The sequence below is a fragment of the Varanus komodoensis genome, unplaced genomic scaffold (assembly GCF_004798865.1).
Source record: "Varanus komodoensis strain SLA01 unplaced genomic scaffold, ASM479886v1 scaffold13_3, whole genome shotgun sequence".
Lineage (NCBI taxonomy): Eukaryota > Metazoa > Chordata > Lepidosauria > Squamata > Varanidae > Varanus > Varanus komodoensis.
In genome coordinates, this window is record NW_025335409.1 from 10209069 (window position 1) to 10228838 (window position 19770).

At 40.5% G+C, this 19770-nt stretch overlaps 1 protein-coding gene across 6 annotated transcripts in view; it reads left to right on the plus strand.

The window, feature by feature from the left end:
- CACNA2D1 (calcium voltage-gated channel auxiliary subunit alpha2delta 1) overlaps positions 1 to 19770 on the plus strand; it is a 452873-nt gene that overhangs the window by 337228 nt on the left and 95875 nt on the right. For all 6 annotated transcript variants that reach the window (XM_044423417.1, XM_044423419.1, XM_044423424.1 and 3 more), the window contains 3 exons: positions 469 to 568; positions 12595 to 12753; positions 17225 to 17335. In XM_044423417.1, the coding sequence (XP_044279352.1) occupies positions 469 to 568; positions 12595 to 12753; positions 17225 to 17335 (370 nt within the window). The remainder of the gene's footprint in view (positions 1 to 468; positions 569 to 12594; positions 12754 to 17224; positions 17336 to 19770) is intronic.

The window sequence follows — 19770 nt, forward strand, 5'->3', positions numbered from 1 at the left end:
ATATAAATATATCTAAATGTGCCCCATTTAATCAGGCTATGAGAACAAAAAATGTTTCCCTGGTAGCAGTGCTTGCTGTCACAGTGGTGTGAAACTCTTTCCCTAGGATATGTTCCAGGATTGGGGGCATGTGTTAAGGACAAGCAACCCTGTGGAAAAGGTCTTACCTCACAGAACAGGAAAAAATACATTTTTGTCTCCTCCCTCAGTTTGTGCAAGTTTTGCTCCATCCACTTTTAGTTGGTGGATGGAGCAGGGAGGAAGAAAGACAATCAATAACCTAGAATAGGGGCATTGTCTTGAAGAGACTCCAGAATTCCAAATGGAGGAACCTGGAAATGCTTGTTTGGCCACAGGTCTAAAGGTCCCCACCTCTGTCTTAGAGTATTCAAAAATATACAAACTGTCTTGTAAAGCATAAACTGCTAACTTTGAATCAACTTAATATTTTTTTTAACTCATTTGCAGGAGTGGTAGTGTCAGTGGATTGACACTGAAGTTGATCCGAACGTCCGTCACTGAGATGTTAGAAACTTTGTCTGATGATGATTTTGTGAATGTTGTTTCAGTGAGTATCCATCTCTTCTTCTCTTAATGCAGAAACAGCAGCCCAAGAAAGCTCTTTGCAAGCTAGCCATACACAAAAGTACTTAGAAACATAATTTCTGTATTAAAATTAGAGTTGCCATTATTTTGTTAAATACAGTGTTATAGAAAATTAATGTAAATTAAAAAAGAATCAATTTTAGAAGCATAGAAACAAAGTGAGTCTGATCCCCAGCTCCAGCCAGCTCTGCTCATATAATCCTCAACATGTGGTTGTCCAGTATTTCCTTGAACACTCTCACTGATGGGACCCCTTCCACTTCCCTTGGAAGCCCAATCCATATGCTAGGGGCCCTAACATCAAGAAGTTCTGGATGTCCAACCTGAGTCCTCATTTCTTGAGCTTTGCTCCATTGGAATACCCTGCCCTCCACTGCAGGGAAGAACAGGTCACAGTCCTCCTCTACATGACATCCCCCCACATATCTCTAAGTTGCTTAAAGATCCCCTCGGAGTTTCCTCTTCTCCAGGATGAAAAGACCCAGTTCCCTCAATCTCTCCTCATATGTGATCCCCCCCAACCCAGCTACCATTCTTGTGACCCTGCGCTGAAACGATTCTAACCTTGCTATGTCTCTCCAAAAATGTGGAGCCCAGAACTGGATACAGTGCTCCAGTTCTGGGCACACCAGAGTCATGTAGAGTTGTATCATCACTTTCCTAGATCTGGAAGCCACGCTTCTGGCTGTACATACAATTTTAGGAATTTGGAGGGAATGAAAGACAAGCTAGTATATTGTATACATCTATAATGAACAGAAATCATATCCAGATGTTTTATTTTGGAATTAATTGAAAATGCATGTGTATTGAAGATTGCTAGTTTTTAACTGTAGCCATGAGAAGCCCAAAGGAAGATGTGCTCTGCAGATCTTCACTATATTTAGTTTTTAGTCACTTAGTCCCTTAGTTTTAAGGGAGTATAGTGGTAACATTCATTTTCAGTGTACTTTGTGGTGTCTGGTGAGCATTTCTCATATAGAAGAGTTAGTAGCAAATTTGCTTGGTTAAGCTCTTGCAATTTCAGTGATGAAGATGTTGATGATAGAGATGAGTAATTATAGTGGGTGAAGGTAGGCATCATATGGCTTTTCAGAAGTTTTGGACAATAACTTCCATCATCCCTTACTCTTACCTTTCCCGTCCAAGGCAAATGAGAGTTGTAGGTCAGGACTGTAGAACCTAAGACTTGGGGCATGATCTGGACCTCTAGGATTCCCCAAATGGCCACATCATTTTCCTCTTTCTCCCAACCACCCATTGTTTGTGTATTTCTTGACTTTTGCACATTTTTCTTCTACATTAAAACACCAAGTTGCCTCTTCTAAGGTTTAGCTACAGGCAATAAGAGTAAGAGTTTAAAGCTAAAATGTGGTTGCATTTGATCCTCCTTTTCTTTTGGCCCTGCCTACCACTAATATGTGGCAACAAAGAGCTTCTCTGAAATAGAATTCAACCTTCTGGTTGAAGGAGGTTCAACACCGTATTGTAGGACAAAAGTCATCTAGTGCCATTATAGAGTCATTAATGAGCATGCTATTTTAAGAGTAACAATAAAAAGATGGATTTCTGCATCAAGGATTTTTATATGAAATGTAAACGTGTTTCATCCTGGGCTCAGTTTCTTACTCTGGCCCTCTCTGTTAAGCTGTCCAATGTCAATGGTAATCCACTGAAAAGGGAGAGCTGAGTGACATTTTTGCTTTAAAAATAATGAGAGACAATCACCAAAAGGCTACTAGCTATCTTTAAATGGTGTTGCCAAATCCTATAGACATTCAGGGCCAAACCAAGCATGGTATGGAAGAGCCAATCATAGACAAAGACATCGTCAATTTAGGGGCAGGCACAGAGTGCAAATAAGGTCAAATAAGCCCTAAAGTTCTTATTTTCCTATTGCAGTTCTCTAAATTTGCTCCCTACCTTGAAGCTACTATCAGCTCTGCACAATTTCAGCTAGGCAAGTGTGAGGAGTCTTCTGTGTGTGTGTGGAGGGGGGGGGTCTAACTCCAGCAGATTGGCACAATGAGCCCCCAGATTCCAGTCCTTCCAGCCTGGTGCTGATCCCCTTCAGTGTGTGTGAAGCCAGCACATGGACTTCTGCTTTTAAAGCAAGTGATTTATTTATTTATTTATTTATTTATTTATTTATTTATTAAAACATTTCTATACCACCCCTTGCCAAAGCCTCGGGGCGGCTCACAGCACAAAATAAAATACAATAAAATACAAAAATAACAATATAAAATAAATAACAATATAAAAGAAGTGATGATTTGCATATGTTTAAAAGAAGGGAATGAAATTTGCCACAGTCCATGTAGACTGCAGCTATCTTTTAGCCAAATTTCCTTTTGAAAAAGCCCCTTTCAACCCCTAACCCACCTGGCCTCTTTCAACCCAATCACAGCCTGCTTCAAAAACAGAAGCCACACAATTCCCATCTCTAATTCAGCCCACTTTCTGTTCTTGAATTGACAAGGTCTGTTGCGCACAAGAAGGTTGAGTTCTTCAGTGTCTCCCACCACTAGGCCTAGGACCAATTTTCTTTTCCTTTTAAACCAGGGACTATATACGAGTCTTGACTTGGCCCAGAGCTAAAGGGCATCAAGATTGGTTCTATGGCATGAATCAATCTCACTAACATAGTGAAAGTTCTTTTTCCTTGTCAATTTGACCAGTAACTGCTGATCTTCCAACCAGTGTTTGTTGCTGTTCATCTCAGAAGGGAAAAGTATAAAAATGCTATCGGCCTTTGTCTTCTAATGAGCAGCAGAGATGCATTAGAAGTCGAAGAGTCTGCCAAAACATCTGTTGTTCTTTCTGGGAAAAAGTCACTGAAAAGGATCTTGGACTGTGTGGAGTAACTAAGGTTGTTCCTTGGATTGGAGGTTGTAATAGGATCGAATGAACAGCCACAGATAACTTTCATTGTGACCCATTCCCAATTTCCTAGTTTTCATTGGCATCTCAGATACTAATTACTTTCTAGTATATGTTCAATTATAGCTAGAATTTATCTTGTATTTACACTTTTATAGCTTTGTTTTTCTTTGATTTTCTCTTCTTTTTTCTGGGATGCTCTTTGAATACTTAATACTTGAATACTCCCCAGATCCTTGGCCAAATGAGGTGGAGTGGGGAGATGAGGTGGCACCAGATTAGAAGTGAGAACCCCCCTGGTTCCACTGGGATTTTACATTTAAATAACTCTCTGCAGGAAAAATGTGACCAAACCTGTGCATCAGCATGCCGGCGTTCTCTCTTCTTCTCATATCTTTTGCCAAAGTTGCTTCTTCAAAGAATACTTTGCTGTGGATGTCAGAGAAGTTTTGACTCAAAGAATTAATTCTCAGGGGAAGGGAAATTGCCAATAAAGGTGTTTAACAGCATGGGGCAGGTTTTATACTGGTATTATGGCCATCCCAGAATGGTGTGCAGTCTTGTCATAAACAGCTAGAGAAAAGTGGATGATGACAATTCAATTTAAATAGCATATAATGTTAAACCTGCATATCTCCATAAATATTATATGATAGTTGATTGGAGTAGTTATGGCTGAGTGGATTTCAGTAGAAATCTTCCGCTCCCTTCTTCCGCTTCCATTTTGCGAATAAGAAACGGAGACTCAGAACTTCAATGCGCCAGGAGTTCCACTTCGGGCTATCACAGCAAGAACAAAATAGCTTTGGCTTAGTAATTTTGATTGTAGAGCAGAGGTGTTTTTTTTTTTAATCATTCTACTGCTTTGATTGAAATGATTCTGTATAATCAGAGAGGCTGTCATCTTTTCCAGCCTTCTCTTATTTCATTTAATCTGCATATGTGGTTTAGGCAGCAAAAGCAGTTTCCCTGTTCATCCCAGCCCTACCTGAAACTAAAGCTCATTGTAACCAAAGAGTACTATTAATGACACAGCAGGAATAAAAAGGGATTTTAATTTCTAAATTGCAGTTACTCTTAAGATAGAAATGTATGTAGCAGAACAAATAAAACACCCAGCTCAGTCCAAAATCGACATAGCAAAGCAGGTTTTTGTGGGTTTTCTCCTGCTGGTTTTGAAAGGCTGAGCAAAGCAAGCTTCCTTTGAGATACAAACAGAGCACCACTGAAGGCAGTGGTGAACACGTGACCAACCTGTGAGCACGTGACACACAAGGAAAAAGGGAGGGGAAGGAATGGTGATAGGGAAAGAACATGGCTTCCCAGAGGAGAGCATAGCTAGCCACCCCTTTGGTGGAACCCCACAACCACTGGAGATTACCAGAGGGTGACATTTGAGCTACCAGCTTGGCATGGGTCATGGAAGAGTCCCATGGAGTTCCACCTGGTCTTACGAATCTGCTGATTCTGCCCTGGCAATTCAGCCATTGACCACATGGGCACAGATGGCATGGCTGTCAATCTGGCCTCCCTGCTTGCTTCCAACCCGGCTCCCTCCACCTCTAGAACCAACCTCAACATTTAGCACTTCTGAACCCAAAGGTTTTAAAAAAGAAATACCAGAATTAGTATGCACAACTGTAGTCTTGTACATCTGTAGGCTCATGGAATATGTACCTCCCTAGCCATAATACAGTCCTCATAAAAATGTTACTGCTGCAGTTATTACATTTATTTGGTTTATATCCCACTCCCCCTTGCAAGGAGCCCATGTAATCAGATGCTGGACATTCTCAAGAGCAACAAGAAATGAGCTACATACTCTGCTTCCACGCTGTCCTCTTACAAAAACCTTAATATCAGTGCCATTGCCTGAGTCAATGAGATTTACACATATCAAGCATTTCTTAAGCAGCAGGTATTGACTCAGCCATGCTAGATATTGTGAGAATTCCTATGACACAAGGTGAAAGTAGAGTGGGGGATCCAGGTTGTTGAATCACATTCACCCTATACCTTCTGTGCAAGCCTTTCATTTCCTAATTCCAGGGAGGAAAAGGCTGCAGGAGGTATTGAAGCCACGTAAGGACTGTTGGGGATTAATGTGTTCTAATTTCCCCTGGAATTTGCCTTTCCCTTATCTGAAGTGCTGTCCTTTGTTGTAGAGAGGGAGCCCTTTGCTTAAATGTATGCGCGATACAGCTGTTTGCCCACTAATCTAGTTATATGCTTTGATAGCTGTAAGTGGTAGATAATAGGGGTTGCAATTCAATCCCAGCATGCTATGATTTAGAGACTTGGTTTCTCATGTAGACAGAGAGAGCATAATTTGTTTATGATTGTGGGCAAGCTGCGGTTTCCAGAGAAATGTGCTTCACATGGTAGCCTGCAGAGGAAGAGACATCGACACGCTGCAGGAAGGCACTGTGCACAAACGGAGAGGTATAAGTCCATGGTCCGACTGAGATGGCTTGGACTTCAGACAACCTGTGCTACAATTTTGGGAACTGGAAATAAATGCATGCTTGGCAAGAGGAGATTTTTGGGCATTATGCCTCCCAACCCTCCTGAAAGTTACAGGACTTTCTAAACAGGGCCCTGATACAGTAAAAACCAGTTTAGAAAATCTGCCATGGGCAATTTAAGCATTGTTTAAAAATTAAAACACAATAACTAAATTGGTATGTAATACAATATAGATGTGTTGAAAACACCAGACTAAGGCATCCCTATTAAGCCTTTAGATAATTTTAGGTATCTTTAAATGCCTCTACATGGAGGGTTGTCTTTACCTGACACTGAAAGGACGACAGTGTTGCCTCCAGGTGGTCTCAGTGGGGAAGTCAATCCATACTTGGAGGCTGCCACTGAGAAGACCTTTCCCCTTGTTGCCTCCTTTGAGCCTCCATCGGATGTAGTTTCTGGAGCATTCCTGGCTACGATTGGGAAAAGCACTCCATTAAGTGTTTGCAGTCCCAAGCCATAGAAGAATTGATAGGTTAAAACCAACACCTTGAACTGGGCTTGGAAGCACTGAGACAAGAATGTACTTCTTTTCCCAGTCATTAGTCTTGTTTTGCACAAGTTGCATCTTCGGATCAGTCTTCAAGAACAGCCCCATGTACAGTGCATTGCAGTAGCCTAATGTAGAGATTATCAGAGCCTAGATTACTAAAACCCGACTACCTCTATCTAGATAGGGGTGCTACTGGGCCAAAGCTGGTAGAAGGCACTCTGTGCCACTGAGGCCACCTGAATGGAAATGGTTCAAGGAAGACCCCCAAGCTATGAATCCATTCCTTCAAGTGCACCCCATCCAGAGTATTTGATGGACCTCATCTCACACTCGGGTCCCATTCTAAACAGCACTCTCATGTCTATGCTACAGTAAAAATAAGCAGGCAAGAAGTAGCTGTTGCATATTGATTTAAAACCATGTCTGTTTAGCTTTCTCCAACATTTTTGGTTTATATTTTAAATTTCTTCTGTCACATTTATGCAAACGTTTACAAATTTTGTTAAGTTAATGTACAAAAATAAATACATTCGGTTAGCTTTGCTTTCTTTTCAATCTATTGAAAAGGCTGCATTAGAAGGAAAATGATTGAAATATACTTATTCCATGCACCATCAGCCAATTGGAGATGATAGTTTGGGATTCCAAATGAAAATAGTGTCCAGAGTGACTTAGAATATAGCGCAGATTGAAAGTAATCTTCAGACACTAATACTGGCAGGGGTAGGAATCACTCCTTCCTGCTCCTGTCCATATTCCCTCTCTCCCTGGGCATTAAAGATTTAGTTACTGATATTCTCTGAACTACTATATTGCTGCCTCTAGTAATAGGTGGGCATTAACTGAATTGGATGCCACTTATTGTTATATAGCATTCTAACGTATATGCAGTTGCTTTCAACAACTGCAACTCAAGCTGTCCTTTTAGTCTTAATTTGGAATTGCCAAATATCTCTGGATCTTCAAGCCATTCAGAACCTTAATTCTACAAATCCTTTGGTCCTGCTGGAAATTGTAGGACTTACTCATGAGCTGCAGTGTGCAGAATTACATCGTAGAGGTTCTGCAAGCAAAAGCTGTGTTCTGGAACTGGGAATTTCCTCTTCTTTAGTGGGTCCCCTACCCCTTCTTTTCTGTTGGTCCTTGGCTAATGCCAGAAAAGCAGTTAACCCTTTGCTATCTGCTCCATTGCACCCTATCCAATGCATTCCCAGCAACAGTGGGGTGTGTGTGTGTGTTTTCAGGCCCCTTTGTAAATTTGGAAGGAGGAAAGGAGACAGTTCTGTTGCATAAGCAGTAAACTGCTCATGCTTTTCCAGTTCCACTCCTACTTACTCCTGATCCTTCATTGATTTGGAATACATGTTAGGATTTGTCTTGCAATGAACACTCTTTCCCCTTTTGTTCACCAAAGCTCCTTCAAAAGCAATACCTCAATCTAGCTGCTCAAATGCATGTGGGGTTTAGAAATGCCAGTAATGGCTAAGATCCTATTACTGAACATGCAGACATGCGTACCCAAACAAAGGAAATGAGCAAAGCTGGATTTAGTTACAAGGAAAATCCTCTTGGAATTAGATATATTTCACTACTGCTCATTTAATATGTATAGATACAGCTGGGTCATCAAGCTGCTTTAGCCATAGAGGTAGGAGCAAGACCGCAACAACCCTTGGTAGATTGAAAAATCAGCCGCAGCAAAATCTGATTAGGCTAGCAACATGCTGGCTATCTATTTTCACATTTCTGTATTCCCAAGGCAATAGCTGAATGCCGCAATATCTTTCTTTTGAATGAGTTTAAAGGTATAGGATTTCCCCATGTATCAGAGTCATGTGTTGGAAGTCATTATCCAGACACAATTCACTTTCTGTTGGTATAGCTTCTAAAACCTACACACATTTACCTGGGTGTAAATCCCACCGAACTAACTGAAGTGGGACTTACTCCTGAGTAGTCATGCATGGGATTGTGCTGTTGTTAATTCGTCCTAGACATCTTACAGTCCTTGATTTTCTGCACTAGTTAAATGCATAGAATTGAGTGTTTTGCCTGCTGCACCAGTGCTTTACTCCAGTACCCTATTGCAAGCTGATTCATGGGAGAATCAGAACAGCTAACAGGAAGTAGTTTTTCACATCGTAGGATTGGAATTCACTCCCAAGATACAGGGATGGCCACCAATTTGAATGGTTTTAAAGGGGGATTGGGCAAAATCATGGCGAGGAAGGCTATCACTGACTGTGTTTTCTCTGGCATCAGAGACAATACACTTGTGTAAACCAGTTGCTGGAGGACGTGGGGAGAGGGCTCTGTTCCACGTGTGTCCTGGACAGCTGATGGAACACGGTGTGAACAAAATGCTGCACTAGATGGGGCCTTGGTCTGATCTGGTAGGGCCCTTCTTATGTTCTTATGAAGGTCTCCTGAAGGTGTGAGAACACTGCTAGCAAATACAGCATATACCAAGATGCTCTTCTGGTCTCACAGTGCTGTTCTGTGCCAGGGCTGCAGGCCAAAAGGCAAGCAGCAGGACAGAGATACCTCTCCCTGGTTTGGGATGGGGTTTGTTCTTGATGCATGTTAATTTGGTCATGTTTATGCAGTAGTTATCAGGGTGAAAAGTAATTGCCCAAGGGTGCTGCAAAGAAAAAATTCACATTGAAATGTGTATTTAGAAACATAACAGATTGCGAAAGTTCTTTGTTGAATGTGCAATGCCAGCAAACGGAATGGCAGAAAAATGTCTAGACATAAAGCAAGATGAATTACATATGTCTACTATTTTATAGAGGCAAAGCATCAGTTGCTGAATATGCAATGTGGGCATGTATTATGCTAGAACCCCACATCTTAATGGGAGGGTATTCATACGACAAACTGCCTTAAACCACAACCCTATGCATATTTAGACAAAAAAGTCCTATAACTACCAGAACTCCTCTCTGGCTAGGGAATTCTGAGAGTTTCAAGACTTCTTTCTGCCTAGCCATGCATACAATTTCACCCTTTATCATGCAGGCAGAAAATATGACTGGGAGGGGTGTGTACAGCACAGCTCCAAGCATTATATAGATTGGGTAAAGGCACAACCTGGAAACCTTATTCCTTTAATCTCAAATCCAGTTTCTCTAGTTTCTTAAATGGGAACAAAATGAGGTCTACACATGCTCAGATGAACTATTTGTATTATTGCTCCACCAAGTCTTGGGCTGATCGCTGTCCTTTGTGATAGGCTTTAGGACAGAGCCTGATGTTCTAAGTAGAAGGAATTTAGAAAGGAATTAAAAGCTTTCCCTTAGAAAAAGCTTAAAGCCCTGTTGGAGCATACTTATTTTACTAGATTGCCACCTGGTGGTTTAAGCTAGAAAAAGCAACTAGAAAAGCAACACTCCTTCATGACAAGGCTAATAGGCATCATTTATTATTGGATTTTCTCCTAATATCACTTGTGTTGGACTGGAGAATTAAGGTCTTATTTCTTTCAGACTGCCTCAATGCATGAGGATCACTGGTTTAAAGAGAGGCAATTTAGATCTCCATTTGAAGATGAAGGGAATCAATTTCCACATTTCATTTGTATTTTGCTAGCTTTTTAGAAGCAGAGAGTAATAGCAAAGTCAAAATGTTTGGCAACTCCTTGGGATCCTCTGAAATATGAGATAATTTCAAACACATATTTCATGTAATTCTTAAGCTGTAAAACCAGGCAGTTTTTAATCTGAATGCCTGAATAGTTTATTAGAATATGGTGCTTTAAAAAAAACACACAGAGAGACAGCAGTGTCACTGCTGTAAGCCTACATGGCTTTAGGCACTATTCCTTTTTGTAGTAAAGTCATCATAGTAAGCTTGCTGATTTGATACTAAGAAATAAAGTTACAGCAGAGATTTAAAAAAATGCTGAATGACTCTATGAGTTGTACAGGGTATAGTGGATAGATTGTTGGACGTTGATCAGGCCCTCTTCTTGAACATGATCAAGAGTTCTGTTGAGGGGATAGTAGAGAATATGCCAATGTGGTAAATGCATCTGATCCAAAATATTTATTTGTTGTTCTGAATTTATTTGTTGTTCTGTAGATGAGGAATGCAATGGATAGCTCCCCTGAGCACCATTTTCATTGGACAAGCAGGGTAAAAATTAATTTCATGCATACATACATGTATACATACATGGGATAGTGGGTTGTCTGGATTAATGAGTGGTATAGAAATTAAACAAGCAAGCAAGCAAGCAAACAATGACACTAGCTTACAGATACATGGATTATTTCTTGGTCTGCTGAAGGTTCCAAAATGTGTTCCTAAAGGCCTCCAAAATCCACAAAACATCCTTTTCCAGACATTCTCCATATGATAATCCACAGAATGGGGGAAAATGTATTAACTTGGAAAATGTGCTATACATATATGCCCTGCCACCTTTAAAATCCTGATAATGCACAGTCCTACACTGGGGGAAGGTGTGTGTCTAGTTCGTGCAGCAGGTTTCCTTCTTTAGACCATCTCTCTCAAGTCCAGATGACATCCACCGGAAGGCTATGGATGCTCAGTGGACAGAGCTCAATGGATAGAGAAGAATCTTTGCATGCTGAAGGTTCTAGGTTCAATTCTCAGCATCTCCAGATAGGGCTTGAAAAAACCCAGTAAGTAAACCCAGTAAGTAACCAGTGGCCTGACTTTGGTAAGGCAGCTTCTTAAGTGCCTCAGCAGGCCTGGCCCTCCCTCTTATCCCATGCTATGATGTTCACATGTGGACCAAGGAACCATTCATTCATTTTCTAACAGAGCAAGAAAGAGCAACATGCCACCTAAATATGTGTGTTAAACATCAGCTTCCACTCCCACTTCACATGAAGACATTTCAGTAGCTGGACTTAAGTGACAGGGCTTCTTCTTGAATTAGACACTGCTGTTTTAAAGCAGCCACCTCTCTGAAATGACTGTGGCAAAGATCGTATTGTGAGTGTGCCTTGGAGAGTGCACCATTTTGAATGTGGTGTTGTAATTGATACTACAGGAGGAAGGAACACTTAGTCTGGAGTCCAAGCTACCATATTTTTCTGTGTATACGATGCTACTTTTTCTTAAAAACATTTACTTAAAAATGAAGGTGCATATTATACACGGGGGCCCCTGGGCATGCTGTGGGGAGGGGGAGACTGGGGCGGTGCGCAGGGGGACGGCGAAACGGCATGGGCAGGGTGGTTGTGAGTGCAGGTGGGCTGGTGGTGAAGCAGTATGGCAGGCAGGGGGGCAGCAAGGCACCGGGGGGGGGGGGGCAGTGAAGTGGTGTGTGCCCGCACGGCAGCAGTTTGTTCGCCGGAAATGGGTAGGAAAAGTGGGGGGGTGTCCTATATGTGGCGGCATCTTATAGACAGAAAAATACAGAAATTCAGTTCTTTAGTTTACTGCATCTCAGATTAATGAAAGATAACCTTCTGCATTCTTTTTCCTTATAGCTATGGTTGCCGACCATTTTCTGACCTGACCTTGGATATATCCACTACATTACTTGTCCACTGGAGCTAATGTTAACTTGATAGTTGTATCTATTAGAAAACTATTCTTCTTTTGCCATGTTCACCCACCTCCAGGAATATTAATCAACCCGCAGCAAAGTGGGCAAGTTGTTCTCCACTGAGGAGGGGTGCTAACCATGATTACATTTCAAATTATATATATAAAGGACATATGATCAGTAGCAGTCTTGATCCAAAGAACGGCATGGCTCATTTTCTAATCCCAAGAGTAGCTTTTAAAAAGGAGCAGTGCAAACTCACCTACTCACCTGTTTTTGTAACTGGGGCATTTCAGAAGTAATTCAGGATTGGCATGTTTGGTTGGTCATTCAAAATAAAAAAACAATAACCCCAAATCTAATTGGGTTAATGGAAGCTTCTAGGATGAACTTAGTCAGATTTTTTGATCCAGCTGAAATACACAGGTGATAAACACCTGTCATTTACTGTGTGGACTAATTTGTATAATTTTCTTCATCATTCATTCATATACAACTGTTCGGTATAATCTTTCATGTGTTTCATTGAGTTGTGTTTAACCTCCACTTTTTTTCTTTCTTTCAGTTCAATGAAAATGCTCAGAATGTCAGTTGTTTCAACCATCTTGTACAAGCTAATGTGAGGAATAAGAAAAAGTTGAAAGAAGCTGTCAATAAAATCCAAGCAAAAGGGATCACTGATTACAAAAAAGGTTTCAGTTATGCCTTTGAACAGCTGCTAAATGTAAGTCTTAGAAAGCTGCATCCTGAAAGAAGTTTGTTATATGTTGGTGGAAACTTTTTGATAAGCAAATGCATTGATATTATTAAACCAAATACTGTTTCTCCAGTTTTATTTACAAGCTGATCTATTCTTGTATGTTAATTTCTCTTTTCAAAAACTCTACTAAATTTGGTTTAAAGAAATGCCTTTGAAACCATGTTGAAAGAAAGGTATCTTCTTGCTAGATTTGGCAGAAAAACAATCGTAGCAGGGAGAAATATATCTCAGTGTAGGCAATTCACAAATCTTCTCCCTTTTGCACAACTCTGTGCCAGCTTCTAGGTTGGCCTGATGTTGCCTGCTGTAACAGCAACTTAGAAATCGCAATAACTGGGAGAGGAGGAGAACAAAGCACCCGATCTTCTTAAGGTTGTTCCCAGCTGTAGTTCCATTAGGTGGGATGGCCCCACTGTGAATATCCAGAACCTCAGGCAGTCAGTTTCTGTTCTTAGCACTGTGCAACGGTACTGAGGACTGTGTGAAGACTTAAGATGTAATGAAGATGAAGAGGCAGGAGAGTTCAATGGAAAAGTGATGGATATTGTTGTTAAGGCTGAGTACAACTCAGACATAGTTGCTCTTAAGGCTGAGTACAACTGCTTCAGAGCAATAAAACAACATAAAAATGGTAGCTTAGGTTTTGGCTTTGGGCAAAAGTTATGGCTGTGTGTGCTTTGGCTGGCAAAGTACTCTGGATGAATGAATAGTTTTGCAATACGCACAGGGATACCTAGGAGATGACCTGTGCAATCCTCTGCAGGTTTACTTGGGAGTAAGTCCCACCCTGGTTCATGGGGATTACATCCAAGAAAGCAGAAGTAGATTCACAGTCTACATTATTTAGAAGAATTCTCAACTTTCTGTGGTTGAATTGAGTAAGCAACAACAGTGAAATTTTAGAAATGGGAACCACTGCATAGTCCAGGAGAAAGCAAACTACCTCCAGCTAGCTGATATAAGGTACATTATCAAGCTTAATGAGATAAAGACAAATGTCACCTTCCTTATGTACATCTATGATTTAAGCAAAGTAATCCAGCCCTTTCAGTTCCCTCTGTAACCCAAATTGTTTTAAATAATCTTAAATGCATAATGCAAAGCACTGGAGCTGGCTGTTATTTTTAGGCATCTTCATGTGTTCAAAGAGAGTTATTTTCTTCACATCCAGAAGAAAATTGCTTTCTAAATAGATGGTAGAGCAAAAATACGTATTTTTAATAGAACCATTTAAAAAGAGTTGGTGAATTTAAAAAAGGGGAAAGGTTGTTTGTGCATCATTTTGCAACCCACCATTTCTCTGCTCACTGACAAGACACTCTAATTTAGAATAATAACCTTTTGCCGTGGCAGTTCAATTTAATTTTAGCAGTGATCACTGGAGGAGGAAGGCCTGTTGAGATTTAAAAAAGAGTATTTTGCCCTACTTTGGATTTTTCTCCCTTTTTGTTTCCTAACCTAAAAGTATCCAGTTGTTGTTGCACATATATAGCACTATACATGTTCTGGGCCAATTTGGCCCAGTGTTAGAAGTGAACTTGAAGTTTCAGAGTTTCAGCCTGCCTGTTTTGGAAAGAGTGAACTCTCGGGTGAGGATCTAAGTGGGCAGTAGCAGCTGTTTTCTTCTTGGCTTGAGAACTTCCATCTTGATCAGACTCTACCCATTTTGTGTTGCTGTGCGCCAACAGCAGCATCTACCTCCTGATCTGCCAAGCTCTCTCAGCCTGCCTCAGCTTCAAGAAGACCAGAGCAGCCACAAGTGGTGCCTGCTGGCCAACTTCTTGTCCCCATGCTGATCCCAAAGAGAGGAAGGAAGCAATACACCTATACTGCAACTTTTCTATCCCATATGTGGTTCTGTACAAGTACCCCTGCCTCATTCTCTGAAGGTTTTCTGCATGGCCCTCCCCTTTTCTGACCATCATTAGTATCCTGTGTAGAAGTGGTTCAGAAAATCAGGAATAATTCAGATATATTCAAACTTCCCAGGATACATCAAAATCATTGGCCTGAAATGCAGGCAACTCCAGGAAAATAAAAAGTGATATAACCATTCTGTACTACTTAAAAATGAATTAATTTTTCAATGGATGGGTGTTAATTTTATCATGAAATAATGAAATTCTGAAAAACATGTTCCCAATGTCCTTAGCTGACACTGAACTAATATAAAAGTTATTTTTCTATAGTATACATCATAGCTGTATATGTATTTAGCACAGGTACAGTCCCTTTCTTTTGAAGGAGCATCAGTTTAATCCCATACTCACTTGAGCTGTAAAATCCTCTGTGCTTCAGTTGTTCATCATCCGCACTTCCACTTTAGTGGGAAGTAAGCTATAGCTGAAAGGAAAAGCAGTGGTTGTTCCATTTAGCCTTGTGCTTGCCAATGATGTTACAGTAACAAAGGATACAAGTCTACTGTTATGGCTAGGCGCGATAAATCATTCCACACTGATCTTGAGTCATGCACAAATATCCTTTCAAGCAATTTCTGATGCAAAATTGTAGTAATTAACTATTAGATCTCCCAGCAGTGGGCTCGTTTGGGCATCAGATGCACTGCTTAACTAGACTTTAGCATATTGAGAATGAAATTAGCCTCCTTCCTGCCCACTCCTCCTGTTGCATGGCTACAAGGAGGAATTCTGAAGCCATTTTTATTAACTGCAGCTTGCCATACCATCCAAATCCAGGTAAACTATGTTAAATCTTAATCTCAGACTCAGGGCTTGGCCTTACATTCAGACAGAGCCAGTAATTTAATTTTGAACCATTGCTGGCCAAGATACTTTGGTAGCAAAGTGCTAGGGTCAGTTGACTTTTAGTATATCTTGACATACCCTTCATCATTTTATGTCGCTGATTCAGGAAGCCATTTTCAAGGTTTGGTTTAGATGTGTAGTAAACTAAACTAGACATGCTTCTGTGTTTGAGGAAACTTTGCTTCCATTAAATGCAGCCTAAATGGAAACACTTTACTCAAATCACTGTGCATGTTCGCAGGAACTAACTGCATAGGACACGGCCCAGTTTATATGCTTATGAAGCTTAGATAACATCACTGCAGAATTTGCATCAAAGCAATATCACCACAGCCAATTTACAACATCTATGAAACAATTTTGCTTACTTTTGTTTCTTTTATAATAACAGACTTCCAAAGCAACCTCCATGCATTTTTATTCATTTCTTCATGAATGTTTTATTTCTGCATCCAAATCATAGTGCTGGTATTATGAACTTAACAGCTTGGAGGATACTTATTTACCTGTATTTATAAAGTATAACTTGGATGGAGAATATTAAACATATGGAGATCAAAGTTGCCATCCTGATATTAAGCATCTGTTCAGTGAAATAAATATCAGCCAATAAAATATTTAATTATTGATAGACCTTATATTTTTGTAGTAAAATTGCTTCTTTGGTGTTTGCTGGTTGATCAGTAAGGATTGAGTATACAGCCTTATTTATTAATTCCAGTGGTATCCTGACTTTCCATGAAGTTTGGTTGTAGTGTTTCCCTTCCTCCACCTTTTATCCTCATGGTAACTTCTGTGGTAAGGTTGGCCTATAAGCTAATGAATGGGCCAGAGCTACATTCTTCATTCTGTGACAGGGTAGGAATTTGATTTGCATCTCCTAGTCCAGGCCCAACACTCTGACTTAGTTTATTTGTTCATTTATATTTATACATGTATTTATAGGCCACCTATAACTGCCGAGGGCTTCCTGGGCCACTTGCAGTACATGAAACATATTAAAATAATGTGGATTTAAAATATCCACATTATTGGATAAAACCAGTATTTAGATCAGGGTAGGGGTTCTTAGTGCATTGCAGGGATTTTGGACCATCAGCACTAGCCAGTGTGGCCAGTTGAAAGGGTTTATCAGAGCTGTAGATGAAAACATCTGGAAGGCATCAAATTGCTTATCCATGGATTGGAGCTACAGTTTTGCTTTCTTAGCTGTTCCATTGTGGGGGATTTTTTTAAAAGAAAAGAATACTCCACTCAATTTTGTTTGGTTTGGTGCAAGCAGAGATTCCGGTCTTCAAATAAGTGATTTCTGTATTAGGCTTGCAAAAAGAATTGCATCATACGTAGGCATGCATGTCAAAGCCTATGTACACAGTAGGAAAATCACAATCATGGAAGAGAATCTGAAAGGAACTTGTTCTGCTGCTGCCACCAGACGGATTAGACAATGTATCTAGAAATCACAGGAAGAATCATAAGAGGGTGAAGTACTGATACTTTTTACCCAGAATATCATCCTTTGGAGCCTAGACTATGTACAAATGCAACATATGAAAAGCCTCATCCCAAAGAACAGAAAATTGTTTCTGAAAGTTGATTATAGTGCACTATACTGAAGTATTTTGTTTGATAAACCTTAACTTGAATGTTCTCTTCTCTGTCTCTTTCAGCACAGCCACAGTGTCTTCAGAGCTAACTGCAACAAGATTATAATGTTATTTACTGATGGTGGTGAAGAAAAAGCACAGGAGATTTTCAATAAATACAACAAGGACAAAAAAGTAAGGTTCACTTCTAGGAGAATTTTATAGCTTCTTGACATCTAAAGGTCTTTTCCCCAAAAGATTATTGATGTGCATGCTCACACATGTACACATACACATTCACACGCAACATAGATATTTAAAATAAATATTTAAAAGTATTACTAATGGTTTTAGAATATACATTAATAGATTGTGTGTAAATGTAAGTTTTGGCAATGCATTTTATATATTCATGTATTCTTGCAGCAATAAGTACATTGCAGTATAAGGGAACAAAGTGTAATACCCTAGAGGAGCAAATAGTGGGATGCATATTTTGCTCATAAATCCTGTGCCAAAGTCTAGCATGCAAATTCTACTAAATACCCTCCTGGGAGGACTAGATCTCTGATAGTTTTTGTCTCATCAGGAATCACTCTGACAATCTTCCAGACCCTTCAATGAGTCTTGGACATGATGTACTTCTTTCCCTTAGATATTATTTCTGAATAGCTAAGTGCTTGACTCATGCAACTTCCTGAAGACTGACGGGTAACAGTGAAGCTGTGGGCCAGTTAACACTGTCAGCCGCTTGCTTTCCCTCCTTCCATCTGATCACTGGGGGGCTACCTCAGTATGGCAAATCTTGCACAGCGTGGATTGGGCAGGTAGATTTTGTACGCACAAGGTCCTGGGTTAAAACTCTAGCATTTTTTAATGTAGGACCTCAGGAACTGGCATTAGAAAAGACTGCTAGCTGAGCTCCTGGGGAGAAGCTGCTGAATAAAAAACAGGGCCACTCCTGGTATAAAGAAGGCCCATCACTTTGCTCTTGCACTGAGTTCTCATAGGTAGGGCCAAGTTGTGCCATCTTATCTTCCATGTGATAGGCAGGCAGGCAGGAGCCATGAGAATAGGTGTGCATACCCACGCCTGTGTCTGCAATTGTGGGCTGCCCCGACTGTATATTCTTCCTGCATTTTTGCCTGCTTTTTTGTTTGTTTGTTTTCATTCAACAATAACTATTGATCCCCTCTGATACATAGTACTGAATCTCTTTTTAATGTCAGTGAAATCTAAAAGATCCATCATTGCGTGTTTTCAGTATTTCACTCTCATCTTTAGAAGCTGTGCCGCTATACCTCCCTACAGTGTTGACGTAATATTACAGCATACTAGTGTGTCCTTGCACAATGCTGAAATTCAACCAATTTCGGGATCAGGCCACTGGCTGAAAATGTATACACTCACATATACACATATGTTGGAAGATGAGAAGCTTCCTTATACTGAATTAGAACAGTGGTCCATGTAACCCACTGGTATAGTACTGGAGAGCTGGCTGTCGGTCTCCATAGTTTTAGGGAGCCCTGTTGGAAGATGCCAGGGATTAAACTTGGGGCATTCCATATGGAAAGCAGGTGCTCTGCCACTGAGCTATGGACTCTCACATAATTTGTTGGGTGTGTACAGGGAAGTGAAGGAAGGAATTGGGTCTGGGAATCTGACAGTTCCCCTGGGTTTGGCTGCCTAGATTCTGGCCTGCTTTGTCATGACCCAAAGTCCAAGGTCCTGGTGAGAGCAGCTGCCCCTGATGTGTAAGAAGAATGCTGCTTGGGAAGGGCTCCCTCTTGGTTTGGGCCCCATCCCTGATGAGCCCCACACAACCACTGCCCAAGCAGCTTCCCTCTCCTGCACCACACACACCAGCCTTTGTCCTGCGAGCATTCATGGACTGCCTGTTGCTTTGGCTAACTTTGCAAGACCAGGTGGCACATGGGAAGCAGTCCATGAGTTCTAGAGGGATGGATTCTGGTAAGCTTCATCTCAGTCCTAGTACTACACACACAAGAACATTGTGTGTGTTATGTTTTTGTATTAGTAGAAAAATAATAGCTGAACATTAAACCTTTCACCCATGGAGAATTAAATCCACAAGCACCTGCTCATTTCATTTCTTCATCCATTGAAATTTTCCCAGGTCCAGGTTTTCAGGAATCCCTCTGCAACAGCATTGCAAACATGTTGTTTTCCCTTGTCCTTTTGCCAGAAAACTGTTGGGTTGTTTTCCCTGAATGTTATCTTGTTTGGTGAATGTCCAAATGAATATTGTTTGAGAGACAGGATTCTCTTTAAATTGAATTAATGGGTCCCTGAATTCAGCTTTCATTTTTCTTACACAAAGAAGAAATGTTTTGGAAATATTTTAGTGAGTTGTGCTATTCTTTGTGACTTCCCAAGACTACAGTAATATCTTTTTCAGTAACTGGTCTATTTTATTTTTGTCTATATTGTTTTTATGCACTGTATTGCATTTGTATACTATGTTTCTGAGTCTAGTCAAGGAGATGTACAAAAGATCCAAAGTATGGAAACAGCAAGTCAGTAAAATATTGAAGTGCTCATCCATAAGATGTGTAGAGTGCGAAACAAAGTGGCATGGACATAATTGCTTTAGAACTGTGATTATA